At 56.4% G+C, this 17,598-nt stretch overlaps 1 protein-coding gene across 2 annotated transcripts in view; it reads right to left on the bottom strand.

The window, feature by feature from the left end:
- Positions 1–264: 264 nt before the first annotated feature.
- The window catches only part of LOC124008909 (F-box/WD repeat-containing protein 7-like), a 78,959-nt gene continuing 61,625 nt past the window's right edge, over positions 265–17,598 (bottom strand). For both annotated transcript variants that reach the window (XM_046320506.1, XM_046320507.1), the window contains 4 exons: positions 15,531–15,756; positions 11,840–12,050; positions 4,450–4,621; positions 265–472 (listed from right to left, as the gene is read on the bottom strand). In XM_046320506.1, coding sequence (XP_046176462.1) covers positions 370–472; positions 4,450–4,621; positions 11,840–12,050; positions 15,531–15,756 — 712 coding nt within the window. In that variant the 3' untranslated portion in view covers positions 265–369. The remainder of the gene's footprint in view (positions 473–4,449; positions 4,622–11,839; positions 12,051–15,530; positions 15,757–17,598) is intronic.

Below are 17,598 nucleotides of genomic sequence, written 5' to 3'. Positions count from 1 at the left end.
GGGATGAGGAGGGGGTGAGGAGGAGGTGAAGGAGGACATTTTGGAGTTGCACTCAGTCCTTGGAGTTGCACCAGTCCTCCTACCTCCCTCACCTCCTCCTCATCACCCCCACCTCCTCATCACCCCCACCTCCTCATCACTCCCACCTCCTCCTCCTCCTCCTCCTCACCCCCTCCTCCTCCTCCTCCTCCTCCTCCTCCTCCTCCTCCCCCCTCCTCCTCCTCCTCACCCCCTCCTCCTCCTCCTCCTCACCCCCCCTCCTCCTCCTCCTCATCACCACAAGCTTTCCGTTCCCATATGACGATATTGGGTCCTTATTTGATTGCCTCGCATCCTTTCCCGATGACATAACGTCCATTTTAAATGACATCACTTCTGGGTGTCAGTGAGGTCAAAGTCCAGCACCAAGAGTTTAGTCTCCTCTGTTCCATTCCTGCTGCCAACGGCTGCTACCAGTCTGGTGTTAGATGCCCTGGAGAGAGGAGAGAGAGGAGGGTTACCAGTCTGGTGTTAGATGCCCTGGAGAGAGAGGAGAGAGAGGAGGGTTACCAGTCTGGGGTTAGATGCCCTGGAGAGAGGAGAGAGGGGAGGGTTACCAGTCTGGTGTTAGATGCCCTGGAGAGAGGAGAGAGGGGAGGGTTACCAGTCTGGGGTTAGATGCCCTGGAGAGAGGAGAGAGAGGAAGGTTACCAGTCTGGTGTTAGATGCCCTGGAGAGAGGAGAGAGAGGAGAGAGAGGAGGGTTACCAGTCTGGTGTTAGATGCCCTGGAGAGAGGAGAGAGGGAGGGTTACCAGTCTGGTGTTAGACCCCTGGAGAGAGAGAGGAGGGTTACCAGTCTGGTGTTAGATGCCCTGGAGAGAGGAGAGAGGGGAGGAGAGAGAGGAGAGGGTTACCAGTCTGGGGTTAGATGCCCTGGAGAGAGGAGAGAGGGGGGTTACCAGTCTGGTGTTAGATGCCCTGGAGAGAGGAGAGAGGGGAGGGTTACCAGTCTGGTGTTAGATGCCCTGGAGAGAGAAGAGAGGGGAGGGTTACCAGTCTGGGGTTAGATGCCCTGGAGAGAGGAGAGAGAGGAGAGAGAGGAGGGTTACCAGTCTGGTGTTAGATGCCCTGGAGAGAGGAGAGAGAGGAGGGTTACCAGTCTGGGGTTAGATGCCCTGGAGAGAGGAGAGAGAGGAGGGTTACCAGTCTGGTGTTAGATGCCCTGGAGAGAGGGGAGGGTTACCAGTCTGGTGTTAGATGCCCTGGAGAGAGGAGAGAGAGGAGGGTTACCAGTCTGGTGTTAGATGCCCTGGAGAGAGGAGAGAGAGGAGGGTTACCAGTCTGGTGTTAGATGCCCTGGAGAGGAGAGAGAGGAGGGTTACCAGTCTGGTGTTAGATGCCCTGGAGAGAGGAGAGAGAGGAGGGTTACCAGTCTGGTGTTAGATGCCCTGGAGAGAGGAGGGTTACCAGTCTGGTGTTAGATGCCCTGGAGAGAGGAGAGAGAGGAGGGTTACCAGTCTGGTGTTAGATGCCCTGGAGAGAGGAGAGAGAGGAGGGTTACCAGTCTGGTGTTAGATGCCCTGGAGAGAGGAGGGTTACCAGTCTGGTGTTAGATGCCCTGGAGAGAGGAGGGTTACCAGTCTGGTGTTAGATGCCCTGGAGAGAGGAGAGAGAGGAGGGTTACCAGTCTGGTGTTAGATGCCCTGGAGAGAGGAGAGAGAGGAGGGTTACCAGTCTGGTGTTAGATGCCCTGGAGAGAGGAGAGAGAGGAGGGTTACCAGTCTGGTGTTAGATGCCCTGGAGAGAGGAGAGAGGAGGGTTACCAGTCTGGGGTTAGATGCCCTGGAGAGAGGAGAGAGAGGAGGGTTACCAGTCTGGTGTTAGATGCCCTGGAGAGAGGAGAGAGAGGAGGGTTACCAGTCTGGTGTTAGATGCCCTGGAGAGAGGAGAGAGGAGGGTTACCAGTCTGGGGTTAGATGCCCTGGAGGAGAGAGAGGAGGGTTACCAGTCTGGTGTTAGATGCCCTGGAGAGAGGAGGGTTACCAGTCTGGTGTTAGATGCCCTGGAGAGAGGAGGGTTACCAGTCTGGTGTTAGATGCCCTGGAGAGAGAGGAGAGAGAGGAGGGTTACCAGTCTGGTGTTAGATGCCCTGGAGAGAGAGAGGAGGGTTACCAGTCTGGGGTTAGATGCCCTGGAGAGAGGAGAGAGAGGAGGGGAGAGAGGAGGGTTACCAGTCTGGTGTTAGATGCCCTGGAGAGAGGAGGGTTACCAGTCTGGTGTTAGATGCCCTGGAGAGAGGAGGGTTACCAGTCTGGTGTTAGATGCCCTGGAGAGAGGAGGGTTACCAGTCTGGTGTTAGATGCCCTGGAGAGAGGAGAGAGAGGAGGGTTACCAGTCTGGGGTTAGATGCCCTGGAGAGAGGAGAGAGAGGAGGGTTACCAGTCTGGTGTTAGATGCCCTGGAGAGAGAGGAGAGAGAGGAGGGTTACCAGTCTGGGGTTAGATGCCCTGGAGAGAGAGGAGGGTTACCAGTCTGGTGTTAGATGCCCTGGAGAGAGGAGAGAGAGGAGGGGAGAGAGGAGGGTTACCAGTCTGGTGTTAGATGCCCTGGAGAGAGGAGAGAGAGGAGGGTTACCAGTCTGGTGTTAGATGCCCTGGAGAGAGGAGGGTTACCAGTCTGGTGTTAGATGCCCTGGAGAAAGCAACTAATTAATTAATCTATTTGACAAATGTAAAAAAGTTGTGAGTTAGTGGTTCCTGCACCAAAAATAAACCCAGAAATAATCCTGCAGCATCTCAATAATCTCTTCAATAATCTAGCCCTACAGGTAGCAGCATCTCTTCAATAATCTCTTCAATAATCTAGCCCTACAGGTAGCAGCATCTCTTCAATAATCTAGCCCTACAGGTAGCAGCATCTCTTCAATAATCTCTTCAATAATCTAGCCCTACAGGTAGCAGCATCTCTTCAATAATCTAGCCCTACAGGTAGCAGCATCTCTTCAATAATCTAGCCCTACAGGTAGCAGCATCTCTTCAATAATCTAGCCCTACAGGTAGCAGCATCTCTTCAATAATCTCTTCAATAATCTAGCCCTACAGGTAGCAGCATCTCTTCAATAATCTAGCCCTACAGGTAGCAGCATCTCTTCAATAATCTAGCCCTACAGGTAGCAGCATCTCTTCAATAATCTAGCCCTACGGGTAGCAGCATCTCTTCAATAATCTAGCCCTACGGGTAGCAGCATCTCTTCAATAATCTCTTCAATAATCTAGCCCTACAGGTAGCAGCATCTCTTCAATAATCTAGCCCTACGGGTAGCAGCATCTCTTCAATAATCTCTTCAATAATCTAGCCCTACGGGTAGCAGCATCTTCAATAATCTAGCCCTACGGGTAGCAGCATCTCTTCAATAATCTAGCCCTACAGGTAGCAGCATCTCTTCAATAATCTAGCCCTACGGGTAGCAGCATCTCTTCAATAATCTCTTCAATAATCTAGCCCTACGGGTAGCAGCATCTTCAATAATCTAGCCCTACGGGTAGCAGCATCTCTTCAATAATCTAGCCCTACGGGTAGCAGCATCTCTTCAATAATCTAGCCCTACAGGTAGCAGCATCTCTTCAATAATCTAGCCCTACGGGTAGCAGCATCTCTTCAATAATCTCTTCAATAATCTAGCCCTACGGGTAGCAGCATCTTCAATAATCTAGCCCTACGGGTAGCAGCATCTTCAATAATCTAGCCCTACGGGTAGCAGCATCTTCAATAATCTAGCCCTACGGGTAGCAGCATCTTCAATAATCTAGCCCTACGGGTAGCAGCATCTCTTCAATAATCCTCCCTCGGGCAGAGCATCTCTTCAATAATCTCTTCAATAATCTAGCCCTACGGGTAGCAGCATCTCCTCAATAATCTAGCCCTACAGGTAGCAGCATCTTCAATAATCCTCCCTACGGGTAGCAGCATCTCTTCAATAATCTAGCCCTACGGGTAGCAGCATCTCTTCAATAATCTAGCCCTACAGGTAGCAGCATCTCCTAAATCCTCCACTCTGCAGAGCCACCAGGTCTCTGATCCACTCCCCCTGTGGGTCTCATTTCATTTACCTGATCCTCCACACCACTCCCCCTGATCCTCCACTCTGCAGAGCCACCAGGTCTCTGATCCCCTCCCCCTGTGGGTCTCATTTCATTTACCTGATCCTCCACACCACTCCCCCTGATCCTCCACTCTGCAGAGCCACCAGGTCTCTGATCCACTCCCCCTGTGGGTCTCATTTCATTTACCTGATCCTCCACACCACTCCCCCTGATCCTCCACTCTGCAGAGCCACCAGGTCTCTGATCCACTCCCCCTGTGGGTCTCATTTCATTTACCTGATCCTCCACACCACTCCCCCTGATCCTCCACTCTGCAGAGCCACCAGGTCTCTGATCCACTCCCCCTGTGGGTCTCATTTCATTTACCTGATCCTCCACACCACTCCCCCTGATCCTCCACTCTGCAGAGCCACCAGGTCTCTGATCCACTCCCCCGTCGCCAGGCTCCACAGCTTCACTGTCCCGTCATCTGATGAAGAGACCACCAGGGAGCGAGAGAACTGGAGACAGGTCACTGCTGACTGGTGCTTATGGGGACCTGGAGAGGAGGGAGACAGGGAGACAGGTCACTGCTGACTGGTGCTTATGGGGACCTGGAGAGGAGGGAGACAGGGAGACAGGTCACTGCTGACTGGTGCTTATGGGGACCTGGAGAGGAGGGAGACAGGGAGACAGGTCACTGCTGACTGGTGCTTATGGGGACCTGGAGGAGGGGAGGGAGACAGGGAGACAGGTCACTGCTGACTGGTGCTTATGGGGACCTGGAGAGGAGGGAGACAGGGAGACAGGTCACTGCTGACTGGTGCTTATGGGGACCTGGAGAGGAGGGAGACAGGGAGACAGGTCACTGCTGACTGGTGCTTATGGGGACCTGGAGAGGAGGGAGACAGGGAGACAGGTCACTGCTGACTGGGGACCTGCAGGTCACTATGGGGACCTGGAGAGGAGGGAGACAGGGAGACAGGTCACTGCTGACTGGTGCTTATGGGGACCTGGAGAGGAGGGAGACAGGGAGACAGGTCACTGCTGACTGGTGCTTATGGGGACCTGGAGAGGAGGGAGACAGGGAGACAGGGAGACAGGTCACTGCTGACTGGTGCTTATGGGGACCTGAGAGGAGGAGGGAGACAGGGAGACAGGTCACTGCTGACTGGTGCTTATGGGGACCTGGAGAGGAGGGAGACAGGGAGACAGGTCACTGCTGACTGGTGCTTATGGGGACCTGGAGAGGAGGGAGACAGGGAGACAGGTCACTGCTGACTGGTGCTTATGGGGACCTGGAGAGGAGGGAGACAGGGAGACAGGTCACTGCTGACTGGTGCTTATGGGGACCTGGAGAGGAGGGAGACAGGGAGACAGGTCACTGCTGACTGGTGCTTATGGGGACCTGGACAGGTCACTGCTGACTGGTGATGGGGACCTGGAGAGGAGGGAGAGAGGGAGACAGGTCACTGCTGACTGGTGCTTATGGGGACCTGGAGAGGAGGGAGAGAGGGAGACAGGTCACTGCTGACTGGTGCTTATGGGGACCTGGAGAGGAGGGAGACAGGGAGAGAGGGAGACAGGTCACTGCTGACTGGTGCTTATGGGGACCTGGAGAGGAGGGAGACAGGGAGACAGGTCACTGCTGACTGGTGCTTATGGGGACCTGGAGAGGAGGGAGACAGGGAGAGGGAGACAGGTCACTGCTGACTGGTGCTTATGGGGACCTGGAGAGGAGGGAGACAGAGGGAGACAGGTCACTGCTGACTGGTGCTTATGGGGACCTGGAGAGGAGGGAGACAGGGAGACAGGTCACTGCTGACTGGTGCTTATGGGGACCTGGAGAGGAGGGAGACAGGGAGACAGGTCACTGCTGACTGGTGCTTATGGGGACCTGGAGAGGAGGGAGACAGGGAGACAGGGAGACAGGTCACTGCTGACTGGTGCTTATGGGGACCTGGAGAGGAGGGAGACAGGGAGACAGGTCACTGCTGACTGGTGCTTATGGGGACCTGGAGAGGAGGGAGACAGGGAGACAGGTCACTGCTGACTGGTGCTTATGGGGACCTGGAGAGGAGGGAGACAGGGAGAGAGGGAGACAGGTCACTGCTGACTGGTGCTTATGGGGACCTGGAGAGGAGGGAGACAGGGAGACAGGTCACTGCTGACTGGTGCTTATGGGGACCTGGAGAGACAGAGACAGGGAGACAGGTCACTGCTGACTGGTGCTTATGGGGACCTGGAGAGGAGGGAGACAGGGAGACAGGTCACTGCTGACTGGTGCTTATGGGGACCTGGAGAGGAGGGAGACAGGGAGACAGGTCACTGCTGACTGGTGCTTATGGGGACCTGGAGAGGAGGGAGACAGGGAGAGAGGGAGACAGGTCACTGCTGACTGGTGCTTATGGGGACCTGGAGAGGAGGGAGACAGGGAGACAGGTCACTGCTGACTGGTGCTTATGGGGACCTGGAGAGGAGGGAGACAGGGAGACAGGTCACTGCTGACTGGTGCTTATGGGGACCTGGAGAGGAGGGAGACAGGGAGACAGGTCACTGCTGACTGGTGCTTATGGGGACCTGGAGAGGAGGGAGACAGGGAGACAGGTCACTGCTGACTGGTGCTTATGGGGACCTGGAGAGACAGAGACAGGGAGACAGGTCACTGCTGACTGGTGCTTATGGGGACCTGGAGAGGAGGGAGACAGGGAGACAGGTCACTGCTGACTGGTGCTTATGGGGACCTGGAGAGGAGGGAGACAGGGAGACAGGTCACTGCTGACTGGTGCTTATGGGGACCTGGAGAGGAGGGAGACAGGGAGACAGGTCACTGCTGACTGGTGCTTATGGGGACCTGGAGAGGAGGGAGACAGGGAGACAGGTCACTGCTGACTGGTGCTTATGGGGACCTGGAGAGGAGGGAGACAGGGAGACAGGTCACTGCTGACTGGTGCTTATGGGGACCTGGAGAGGAGGGAGACAGGGAGACAGGTCACTGCTGACTGGTGCTTATGGGGACCTGGAGAGGAGGGAGACAGGGAGACAGGTCACTGCTGACTGGTGCTTATGGGGACCTGGAGAGGAGGGAGACAGGGAGACAGGTCACTGCTGACTGGTGCTTATGGGGACCTGGAGAGGAGGGAGACAGGGAGACAGGTCACTGCTGACTGGTGCTTATGGGGACCTGGAGAGGAGGGAGACAGGGAGACAGGTCACTGCTGACTGGTGCTTATGGGGACCTGGAGAGGAGGGAGACAGGGAGACAGGTCACTGCTGACTGGTGCTTATGGGGACCTGGAGAGGAGGGAGACAGGGAGACAGGTCACTGCTGACTGGTGCTTATGGGGACCTGGAGAGGAGGGAGACAGGGAGACAGGTCACTGCTGACTGGTGCTTATGGGGACCTGGAGAGGAGGGAGACAGGGAGACAGGTCACTGCTGACTGGTGCTTATGGGGACCTGGAGAGGAGGGAGACAGGGAGACAGGTCACTGCTGACTGGTGCTTATGGGGACCTGGAGAGGAGGGAGACAGGGAGACAGGTCACTGCTGACTGGTGCTTATGGGGACCTGGAGAGGAGGGAGACAGGGAGACAGGTCACTGCTGACTGGTGCTTATGGGGACCTGGAGAGGAGGGAGACAGGGAGACAGGTCACTGCTGACTGGTGCTTATGGGGACCTGGAGAGGAGGGAGACAGGGAGACAGGTCACTGCTGACTGGTGCTTATGGGGACCTGGAGAGGAGGGAGACAGGGAGACAGGTCACTGCTGACTGGTGCTTATGGGGACCTGGAGAGGAGGGAGACAGGGAGACAGGTCACTGCTGACTGGTGCTTATGGGGACCTGGAGAGGAGGGAGACAGGGAGACAGGTCACTGCTGACTGGTGCTTATGGGGACCTGGAGAGGAGGGAGACAGGGAGACAGGTCACTGCTGACTGGTGCTTATGGGGACCTGGAGAGGAGGGAGACAGGGAGACAGGTCACTGCTGACTGGTGCTTATGGGGACCTGGAGAGGAGGGAGACAGGGAGACAGGTCACTGCTGACTGGTGCTTATGGGGACCTGGAGAGGAGGGAGACAGGGAGACAGGTCACTGCTGACTGGTGCTTATGGGGACCTGGAGAGGAGGGAGACAGGGAGACAGGTCACTGCTGACTGGTGCTTATGGGGACCTGGAGAGGAGGGAGACAGGGAGACAGGTCACTGCTGACTGGTGCTTATGGGGACCTGGAGAGGAGGGAGACAGGGAGACAGGTCACTGCTGACTGGTGCTTATGGGGACCTGGAGAGGAGGGAGACAGGGAGAGAGGGAGACAGGTCACTGCTGACTGGTGCTTATGGGGACCTGGAGAGGAGGGAGACAGGGAGACAGGTCACTGCTGACTGGTGCTTATGGGGACCTGGAGAGGAGGGAGACAGGGAGAGAGGGAGACAGGTCACTGCTGACTGGTGCTTATGGGGACCTGGAGAGGAGCGAGACAGGGAGAGAGGGGGGAGCGAGACTGGGAGAGAGGGGGGAGCGAGACTGGGAGATGGGGGGGGAGCGAGACAGGGAGAGAGGGGGGAGCGAGACGGGGAGAGAGGGGGGGGAGCGAGACGGGGAGAGAGGGGGGAGCGAGACGGGGGAGAGGGGGGGAGCGAGACGGGGAGAGAGGGGGGAGCGAGACGGGGAGGAGGAGGGGGGGAGAGAGGGGGAGCGAGACGGGGAGAGAGGGGGAGCGAGACGGGGAGAGAGGGGGGAGCGAGACAGGGAGAGAGGGGGGAGCGAGACGGGGGAGAGGGGGGGAGCGAGACGGGGAGAGAGGGGGAGCGAGACGGGGAGAGAGGGGGGAGCGAGACGGGGAGAGAGGGGGGAGCGAGACGGGGAGAGAGGGGGAGCGAGACGGGGGGAGAGGGGGGAGCGAGACAGGGAGAGGGGGGAGGGTGACGGAGAGAGGAGAGGGGGGTGACAGGGAGAGAGGTAGTTATTATCGGAGAACTGTAGACATGAATACACCCAGTCACTACAGAGATACAGGCGTCCTTCCTGACTCAGTTGCCGAAGAGGAAGGAAACCACTCAGGGATTTCACCATGAGGCCAAAAGTGACTTTAAAACACAGTTAAAAGCTAACAAATTGTTTAAAGATAGATCAATAATAAGATAGATAACGACTTTCGGACTTGTCTTGTGAGGCTTCACCTTGATACAAACAGAGAACGCCCCCTCCCAGAGAACACCTCCCGCCCCCTCCCAGAGAACACCTCCCGCCCCCTCCCAGAGAACACCTCCGCCCCCTCCCAGAGAACACCTCCGCCCCCTCCCAGAGAACACCTCCGCCCCCTCCCAGAGAACACGCCCCCTCGTCTCCTCCTGATTTACACTGACCTTCAGTACCCCCCTACTGACATTAAAGCAAACAAACACACACACCCCCCTGTAAAGTGTAAACACACACACACACACACACACCTGTAGACATGGACTAGAGAGGACTGACAGTAAAGTGAACACACACACCTTGCAGTGTGTGGAGACACTGTCCTGTCCGTATATCCCAGACCCTGACAGTAGAGGGTATAACCTCACCTTGCAGTGTGTGGAGACACTGTCCTGTCCGTATATCCCAGACCCTGACAGTAGAGGGTATAACCTCACCTTGCAGTGTGTGGAGACACTGTCCTGTCCGTATATCCCAGACCCTGACAGTAGAGGGTATAACCTCACCTTGCAGTGTGTGGAGACACTGTCCTGTCTGTATATCCCAGACCCTGACAGTAGAGGGTATAACCTCACCTTGCAGTGTGTGGAGACACTGTCCTGTCCGTATATCCCAGACCCTGACAGTAGAGGGTATAACCTCACCTTGCAGTGTGTGGAGACACTGTCCTGTCCGTATATCCCAGACCCTGACAGTAGAGGGTATAACCTCACCTTGCAGTGTGTGGAGACACTGTCCTGTCCGTATATCCCAGACCCTGACAGTAGAGGGTATAACCTCACCTTGCAGTGTGTGGAGACACTGTCCTGTCTGTATATCCCAGACCCTGACAGTAGAGGGTATAACCTCACCTTGCAGTGTGTGGAGACACTGTCCTGTCTGTATATCCCAGACCCTGACAGTAGAGGGTATAACCTCACCTTGCAGTGTGTGGAGACACTGTCCTGTCTGTATATCCCAGACCCTGACAGTAGAGGGTATAACCTCACCTTGCAGTGTGTGGAGACACTGTCCTGTCTGTATATCCCAGACCCTGACAGTAGAGGGTATAACCTCACCTTGCAGTGTGTGGAGACACTGTCCTGTCCGTATATCCCAGACCCTGACAGTAGAGGGTATAACCTCACCTTGCAGTGTGTGGAGACACTGTCCTGTCCGTATATCCCAGACCCTGACAGTAGAGGGTATAACCTCACCTTGCAGTGTGTGGAGACACTGTCCTGTCCGTATATCCCAGACCCTGACAGTAGAGGGTATAACCTCACCTTGCAGTGTGTGGAGACACTGTCCTGTCTGTATATCCCAGACCCTGACAGTAGAGGGTATAACCTCACCTTGCAGTGTGTGGAGACACTGTCCTGTCCGTATATCCCAGACCCTGACAGTAGAGGGTATAACCTCACCTTGCAGTGTGTGGAGACACTGTCCTGTCTGTATATCCCAGACCCTGACAGTAGAGGGTATAACCTCACCTTGCAGTGTGTGGAGACACTGTCCTGTCCGTATATCCCAGACCCTGACAGTAGAGGGTATAACCTCACCTTGCAGTGTGTGGAGACACTGTCCTGTCTGTATATCCCAGACCCTGACAGTAGAGGGTATAACCTCACCTTGCAGTGTGTGGAGACACTGTCCTGTCCGTATATCCCAGACCCTGACAGTAGAGGGTATAACCTCACCTTGCAGTGTGTGGAGACACTGTCCTGTCTGTATATCCCAGACCCTGACAGTAGAGGGTATAACTCACCTTGCAGTGTGTGGAGACACTGTCCTGTCTGTATATCCCAGACCCTGACAGTAGAGGGTATAACCTCACCTTGCAGTGTGTGGAGACACTGTCCTGTCTGTATATCCCAGACCCTGACAGTAGAGGGTATAACCTCACCTTGCAGTGTGTGGAGACACTGTCCTGTCCGTATATCCCAGACCCTGACAGTAGAGGGTATAACCTCACCTTGCAGTGTGTGGAGACACTGTCCTGTCTGTATATCCCAGACCCTGACAGTAGAGGGTATAACCTCACCTTGCAGTGTGTGGAGACACTGTCCTGTCTGTATATCCCAGACCCTGACAGTAGAGGGTATAACCTCACCTTGCAGTGTGTGGAGACACTGTCCTGTCCGTATATCCCAGACCCTGACAGTAGAGGGTATAACCTCACCTTGCAGTGTGTGGAGACACTGTCCTGTCTGTATATCCCAGACCCTGACAGTAGAGGGTATAACCTCACCTTGCAGTGTGTGGAGACACTGTCCTGTCCGTATATCCCAGACCCTGACAGTAGAGGGTATAACCTCACCTTGCAGTGTGTGGAGACACTGTCCTGTCTGTATATCCCAGACCCTGACAGTAGAGGGTATAACCTCACCTTGCAGTGTGTGGAGACACTGTCCTGTCTGTATATCCCAGACCCTGACAGTAGAGGGTATAACCTCACCTTGCAGTGTGTGGAGACACTGTCCTGTCTGTATATCCCAGACCCTGACAGTAGAGGGTATAACCTCACCTTGCAGTGTGTGGAGACACTGTCCTGTCCGTATATCCCAGACCCTGACAGTAGAGGGTATAACCTCACCTTGCAGTGTGTGGAGACACTGTCCTGTCTGTATATCCCAGACCCTGACAGTAGAGTCAGCGTTGCCAGACACCAGGATGTTGTTCTTTAGTTCCATACCGCTGGTCAGTGATTGGTGGCCGGTCAGCGTGTGGACACACCCTCCCGTCACTACGTCCCATACTCTGATGGAGGTGTCCAGAGATCCACTGACCACGTAGGCACCGTCAAACTGGAGGAGGAGAGAGGAGGAGGGAGAGAGGAGGAGGAGGAGGAGGAGGAGGAGGAGGGGGAGGAGGAGAGAGGAGGAGAGAGGAGGAGGGAGGAGGAGGGAGGGGGGGAGGAGGAGGAGGGGAGAGGAGGAGGAGGAGAGGAGGAGGAGAGAGGAGGAGGAGAGAGGAGGAGGAGGAGGAGGAGGAGGAGGGGAGAGGGAGGAGGGGGGGGGAGGAGGGGGAGGAGGAGGAGGGAGAGGAGGAGAGGAGGAGGGAGGAGGAGGGGAGAGGAGGAGGGGGGGAGGGAGGAGGGGGAGAGGAGGAGGGGAGGGAGGGAGGAGGGGGAGGAGGAGGAGGGGAGAGGAGGGAGGGAGGGGAGAGGAGGGGAGGGAGGAGGGGAGAGGAGGAGGGGGAGGAGGAGGGAGGGAGGAGGAGGAGGAGGAGGAGGAGGAGGAGGAGGAGGAGGGGAGGGAGGGGGGGGGAGGAGGAGGAGGGGAGAGGAGGAGGAGAGAGGAGGAGGAGGGGAGAGGAGGAGGGGAGGAGGAGGAGGAGAGAGGAGGAGGAGGAGGAGGAGGAGGGAGAGGAGGGAGGAGGGGAGAGGAGGAGGAGAGAGGGAGGAGGAGGAGGAGGAGGAGGAGGAGGAGGAGGAGGAGGAGGAGGAGGAGGGGGGAGGGAGGAGGAGGAGGAGGGAGGAGGAGGGGGGGAGGAGGAGGAGGGGAGAGGAGGGGGGAGGAGGAGGGGAGAGGAGGAGGGGAGAGGAGGAGGAGGAGGAGGGAGGAGGGGAGAGGAGGGGAGAGGAGGAGGAGGAGGAGAGGAGGGGAGAGGAGGAGGGGGAGAGGAGGAGGGGAGAGGAGGAGGGGAGAGGAGGAGGAGAGAGGAGGGAGGAGGGGAGAGGAGGAGGGGGAGGAGGAGGGGAGAGGAGGAGGAGAGAGGAGGGAGGGAGGGGAGAGGAGGAGGAGGAGAGGAGGAGGAGAGAGGAGGAGGAGGGAGGAGGAGGAGGGGAGAGGAGGGAGGAGGGGAGGAGGAGGAGGAGGAGAGAGGGAGGAGGAGGGGAGAGGAGGGAGGAGGAGAGAGGAGGAGGAGGAGAGAGGAGGAGGAGAGGAGGAGGAGGGAGGAGGGGGGGAGAGGAGGGGGGAGAGGAGGGAGGAGGGAGAGGAGGAGGAGGAGAGGAGGAGGAGGAGAGGAGGAGGAGAGAGGAGGGAGGAGGGAGAAGGAGGAGGGGAGAGGAGGAGAGGAGGAGGAGGAGAGAGGAGGGAGGAGGGGAGAGGAGGAGGAGGAGAGGAGGAGGAGAGGAGGAGGAGGGAGGGAGGAGGAGGGGAGAGGAGGAGAGAGGAGGAGGAGGGAGGAGGGGGAGGAGGGAGGAGGAGGGGAGAGGAGGAGGAGGGGGAGGAGAGGAGGAGGAGGAGGGGTAGAGGAGGAGAGAGGAGGAGGAGGGAGGAGGAGGAGGGAGGAGGAGGAGAGAGGAGGAGGGGAGAGGAGGAGGAGGGGGAGGAGGGGGGGAGGAGGGAGGAGGAGGAGGAGGAGGAGGAGGGGAGAGGGAGAGGGGGAGGGAGGAGGAGGGAGGAGGAGGAGGGAGGAGGGAGGAGGAGGAGGGGAGAGGAGGAGGGGGGGAGGAGGAGGGGAGAGGAGGAGGGGAGAGGAGGAGGAGGAGAGAGGAGGGAGGAGGGGAGAGGAGGAGGGGGAGGAGGGAGGGAGGAGGAGGAGGGGGGAGAGGAGGAGGGGGGGAGGAGGAGGGGAGAGGAGGAGGAGAGAGGAGGGAGGAGGGGAGAGGAGGAGGGGAGAGGAGGAGGGGAGAGGAGGAGGAGAGAGGAGGAGAGGAGGAGGAGGGGTGGAGAGGGGGGGAGGAGAGTAGGAGGGGTGGAGGAGAGTAGGAGGGGTGGAGGAGAGTAGGAGGGGTGGAGGAGAGTAGGAGGGGTGGAGGAGGGGGAGGAGAGGAGGGGGAGGAGGAGAAGAGGGAGGAGGAGAAGAGGGAGGAGGAGAAGAGGGAGAGGAGGAGGAGGGGTGGGAGAGGGGGAGGAGGGGGGGTGGAGAGGGGGGAGGAGAGGGGATGAGGATGAGAGGATGAGGAGAGGGAGGATGAGGAGGAGAGGGAGGATGAGGAGGAGAGGGAGGATGAGGAGGAGAGGATGAGAGGGAGGATGAGGATGAGGGAGGATGAGGAGGAGGGGAGAAGAGGGAGGAGGGGAGGAGGAGGGGTGGAGAGGGGGAGGAGGAGAGGAGGAGGGTGGAGAGGAGGAGGAGGGGTGGAGAGGGAGAGTAGGAGGGGTGGAGGAGAGTAGGGAGGGGTGGAGGAGGGGGAGGAGGAGAGTAGGAGGGGATGAGAGGGAGGATGAGGATGAGGGAGGATGAGGAGGAGAGGGAGTGGGGAGGAGAGGAGGTGGGGAGGAGAGGAGGGGAGGAGGAGGGGGGGATGAGGATGAGAGGATGAGAGGAGGAGGAGAGGGAGGATGAGGAGGAGAGGATGAGAGGAGGAGAGGATGAGGAGTTAACGTCAGGACAACAGCTGGGGTCATAATCTTTATAATAACCCTGTTAGAAAATAGATCATCTCAGGAGACTGTCTGATGTGTGTTCTAACCACTACCTGTCTGTCTCAGGGTGTGTGTGTTCTAACCACTACCTGTCTGTCTCAGGGTGTGTGTGTGTGTTCTAACCACTACCTGTCTGTCTCAGGGTGTGTGTGTGTGTTCTAACCACTACCTGTCTGTCTCAGGGTGTGTGTGTGTGTGTTCTAACCACTACCTGTCTGTCTCAGGGTGTGTGTGTGTGTTCTAACCACTACCTGTCTGTCTCAGGGTGTGTGTGTGTGTTCTAACCACTACCTGTCTGTCTCAGGGTGTGTGTGTGTGTTCTAACCACTACCTGTCTGTCTCAGGGTGTGTGTGTGTGTTCTAACCACTACCTGTCTGTCTCAGGGTGTGTGTGTTCTAACCACTACCTGTCTGTCTCAGGGTGTGTGTGTGTGTTCTAACCACTACCTGTCTGTCTCAGGGTGTGTGTGTGTGTTCTAACCACTACCTGTCTGTCTCAGGGTGTGTGTGTGTGTTCTAACCACTACCTGTCTGTCTCAGGGTGTGTGTGTGTGTGTTCTAACCACTACCTGTCTGTCTCAGGGTGTGTGTGTGTGTTCTAACCACTACCTGTCTGTCTCAGGGTGTGTGTGTGTGTTCTAACCACTACCTGTCTGTCTCAGGGTGTGTGTGTGTGTTCTAACCACTACCTGTCTGTCTCAGGGTGTGTGTGTGTGTTCTAACCACTACCTGTCTGTCTCAGGGTGTGTGTGTGTGTTCTAACCACTACCTGTCTGTCTCAGGGTGTGTGTGTGTGTTCTAACCACTACCTGTCTGTCTCAGTGTGTGTGTGTGTGTTCTAACCACTACCTGTCTGTCTCAGTGTGTGTGTGTGTGTGTGTGTGTTCTAACCACTACCTGTCTGTCTCAGGGTGTGTGTGTGTGTTCTAACCACTACCTGTCTGTCTCAGGGTGTGTGTGTGTCCCTACCTGTAGTGAATAGACTCTGTTAGTGTGTCCCTGCAGAGTGTGTAGACAGGTCTCTGTCTCAGGGTCCCAGACTTTCACCATGAAGTCGTATCCTCCGCTGACCACCCTGCGGCCGTCATACTGGACACACCTCACCGCCGCCACATGACCCGTCAGGACGTGGAGACACTCGCCAGAATCTACGTCCCACAGACGCAACGTAGCGTCACGGCTACCGCTCACAACCCTGGGGGGGGGGGGGGGGTATTGAGTTGGAGTGTGTGGGTGTGTGTGTCCAACTCATTGTGGTGGAGATCGTATGGCAGATGTGTCCATACAGAGTGTGTGTGTGTGTAGGTGTGTGTGTAGGTGTGTGTGTAGGTGTGTGTGTAGGTGTGTGTGTAGGTGTGTGTGTAGGTGTGTGTGTAGGTGTGTGTGTAGGTGTGTGTGTAGGTGTGTGTGTAGGTGTGTAGGTGTGTGTGTAGGTGTGTGTGTAGGTGTGTGTGTAGGTGTGTGTGTAGGTGTGTGTGTAGTGTAGGTGTGTGTGTAGGTGTGTGTGTAGGTGTGTGTGTAGGTGTGTGTGTAGGTGTGTGTGTAGGTGTGTGTGTAGGTGTGTGTGTAGGTGTGTAGGTGTGTGTGTAGGTGTGTGTGTAGGTGTGTAGGTGTGTGTGTAGGTGTGTGTGTAGGTGTGTGTGTAGGTGTGTGTGTGTGTAGGTGTGTGTGTGGGTGTGTGTGTAGGTGTGTAGGTGTGTGTGTAGGTGTGTAGGTGTGTGTGTAGGTGTGTGTGTAGGTGTGTAGGTGTGTAGGTGTGTGTGTAGGTGTAGGTGTGTAGGTGTAGGTGTAGGTGTAGGTGTGTGTGTAGGTGTGTGTGTAGGTGTGTGTGTAGGTGTGTGTGTAGGTGTGTGTGTAGGTGTGTGTGTAGGTGTGTGTGTAGGTGTGTGTGTAGGTGTGTGTGTAGGTGTGTGTGTAGGTGTGTGTGTGTGTGTGTGTGTGTGTGTGTGTGTGTGTGTGTGTGTGTGTGTGTGTGTGTGTGTGTGTGTGTGTGTGTGTGTGTGTGTGTGTGTGTGTGTGTGTGTGTGTGTGTGTGTGTGTGTGTGTGTGTGTGTGCGTACGTGGAGGTGTGTGTAGGTGTGTGTGTAGGTGTGTGTGTAGGTGTGTGTGTAGGTGTGTAGGTGTGTAGGGGTGTGTGGGTGTGTGTGTGTGTGTGTTAACTCACTGTTTGTCATGCAGGTGTATGCAGCGTACAGTAGAGGTGTGTCCGTACAGGGTGTATGTGTGTGTAGGTGTGTGTGTTAACTCACTGTTTGTCATGCAGGTGTATGCAGCGTACAGTGGAGGTGTGTCCGTACAGGGTGTGTGTGTGTAGGTGTGTGTGTTAACTCACTGTTTGTCATGCAGGTGTATGCAGCGTACAGTGGAGGTGTGTCCGTACAGGGTGTGTGTGTGTAGGTGTGTGTGTGTGTTAACTCACTGTTTGTCATGCAGGTGTATGCAGCGTACAGTGGAGGTGTCCGTACAGGGTGTGTGTGTGTAGGTGTGTGTGTGTGTTAACTCACTGTTTGTCATGCAGGTGTATGCAGCGTACAGTGGAGGTGTGTCCGTACAGGGTGTGTGTGTGTAGGTGTAGGTGTGTTAACTCACTGTTTGTCATGCAGGTGTATGGAGCGTACAGTAGAAGTGTGTCCGTACAGGGTGTGTGTGTGTAGGTGTAGGTGTGTTAACTCACTGTTTGTCATGCAGGTGTATGCAGCGTACAGTAGAGGTGTGTCCGTACAGGGTGTGTGTGTGTTAACTCACTGTTTGTCATGCAGGTGTATGCAGCGTACAGTAGAGGTGTGTCCGTACAGGGTGTGTGTGTGTTAACTCACTGTTTGTCATGCAGGTGTATGCAGCGTACAGTAGAGGTGTGTCCGTACAGGGTGTGTGTGTGTGTGTTAACTCACTGTTTGTCATGCAGGTGTATGCAGCGTACAGTAGAAGTGTGTCCGTACAGGGTGTGTGTGTGTAGGTGTAGGTGTGTTAACTCACTGTTTGTCATGCAGGTGTATGCAGCGTACAGTAGAGGTGTGTCCGTACAGGGTGTGTGTGG

The sequence above is a fragment of the Oncorhynchus gorbuscha genome, linkage group LG21 (assembly GCF_021184085.1).
Source record: "Oncorhynchus gorbuscha isolate QuinsamMale2020 ecotype Even-year linkage group LG21, OgorEven_v1.0, whole genome shotgun sequence".
Lineage (NCBI taxonomy): Eukaryota > Metazoa > Chordata > Actinopteri > Salmoniformes > Salmonidae > Oncorhynchus > Oncorhynchus gorbuscha.
Note: the sequence above shows the minus strand (reverse complement) of the source record. Positions and strands in the feature narration are given on the sequence as shown.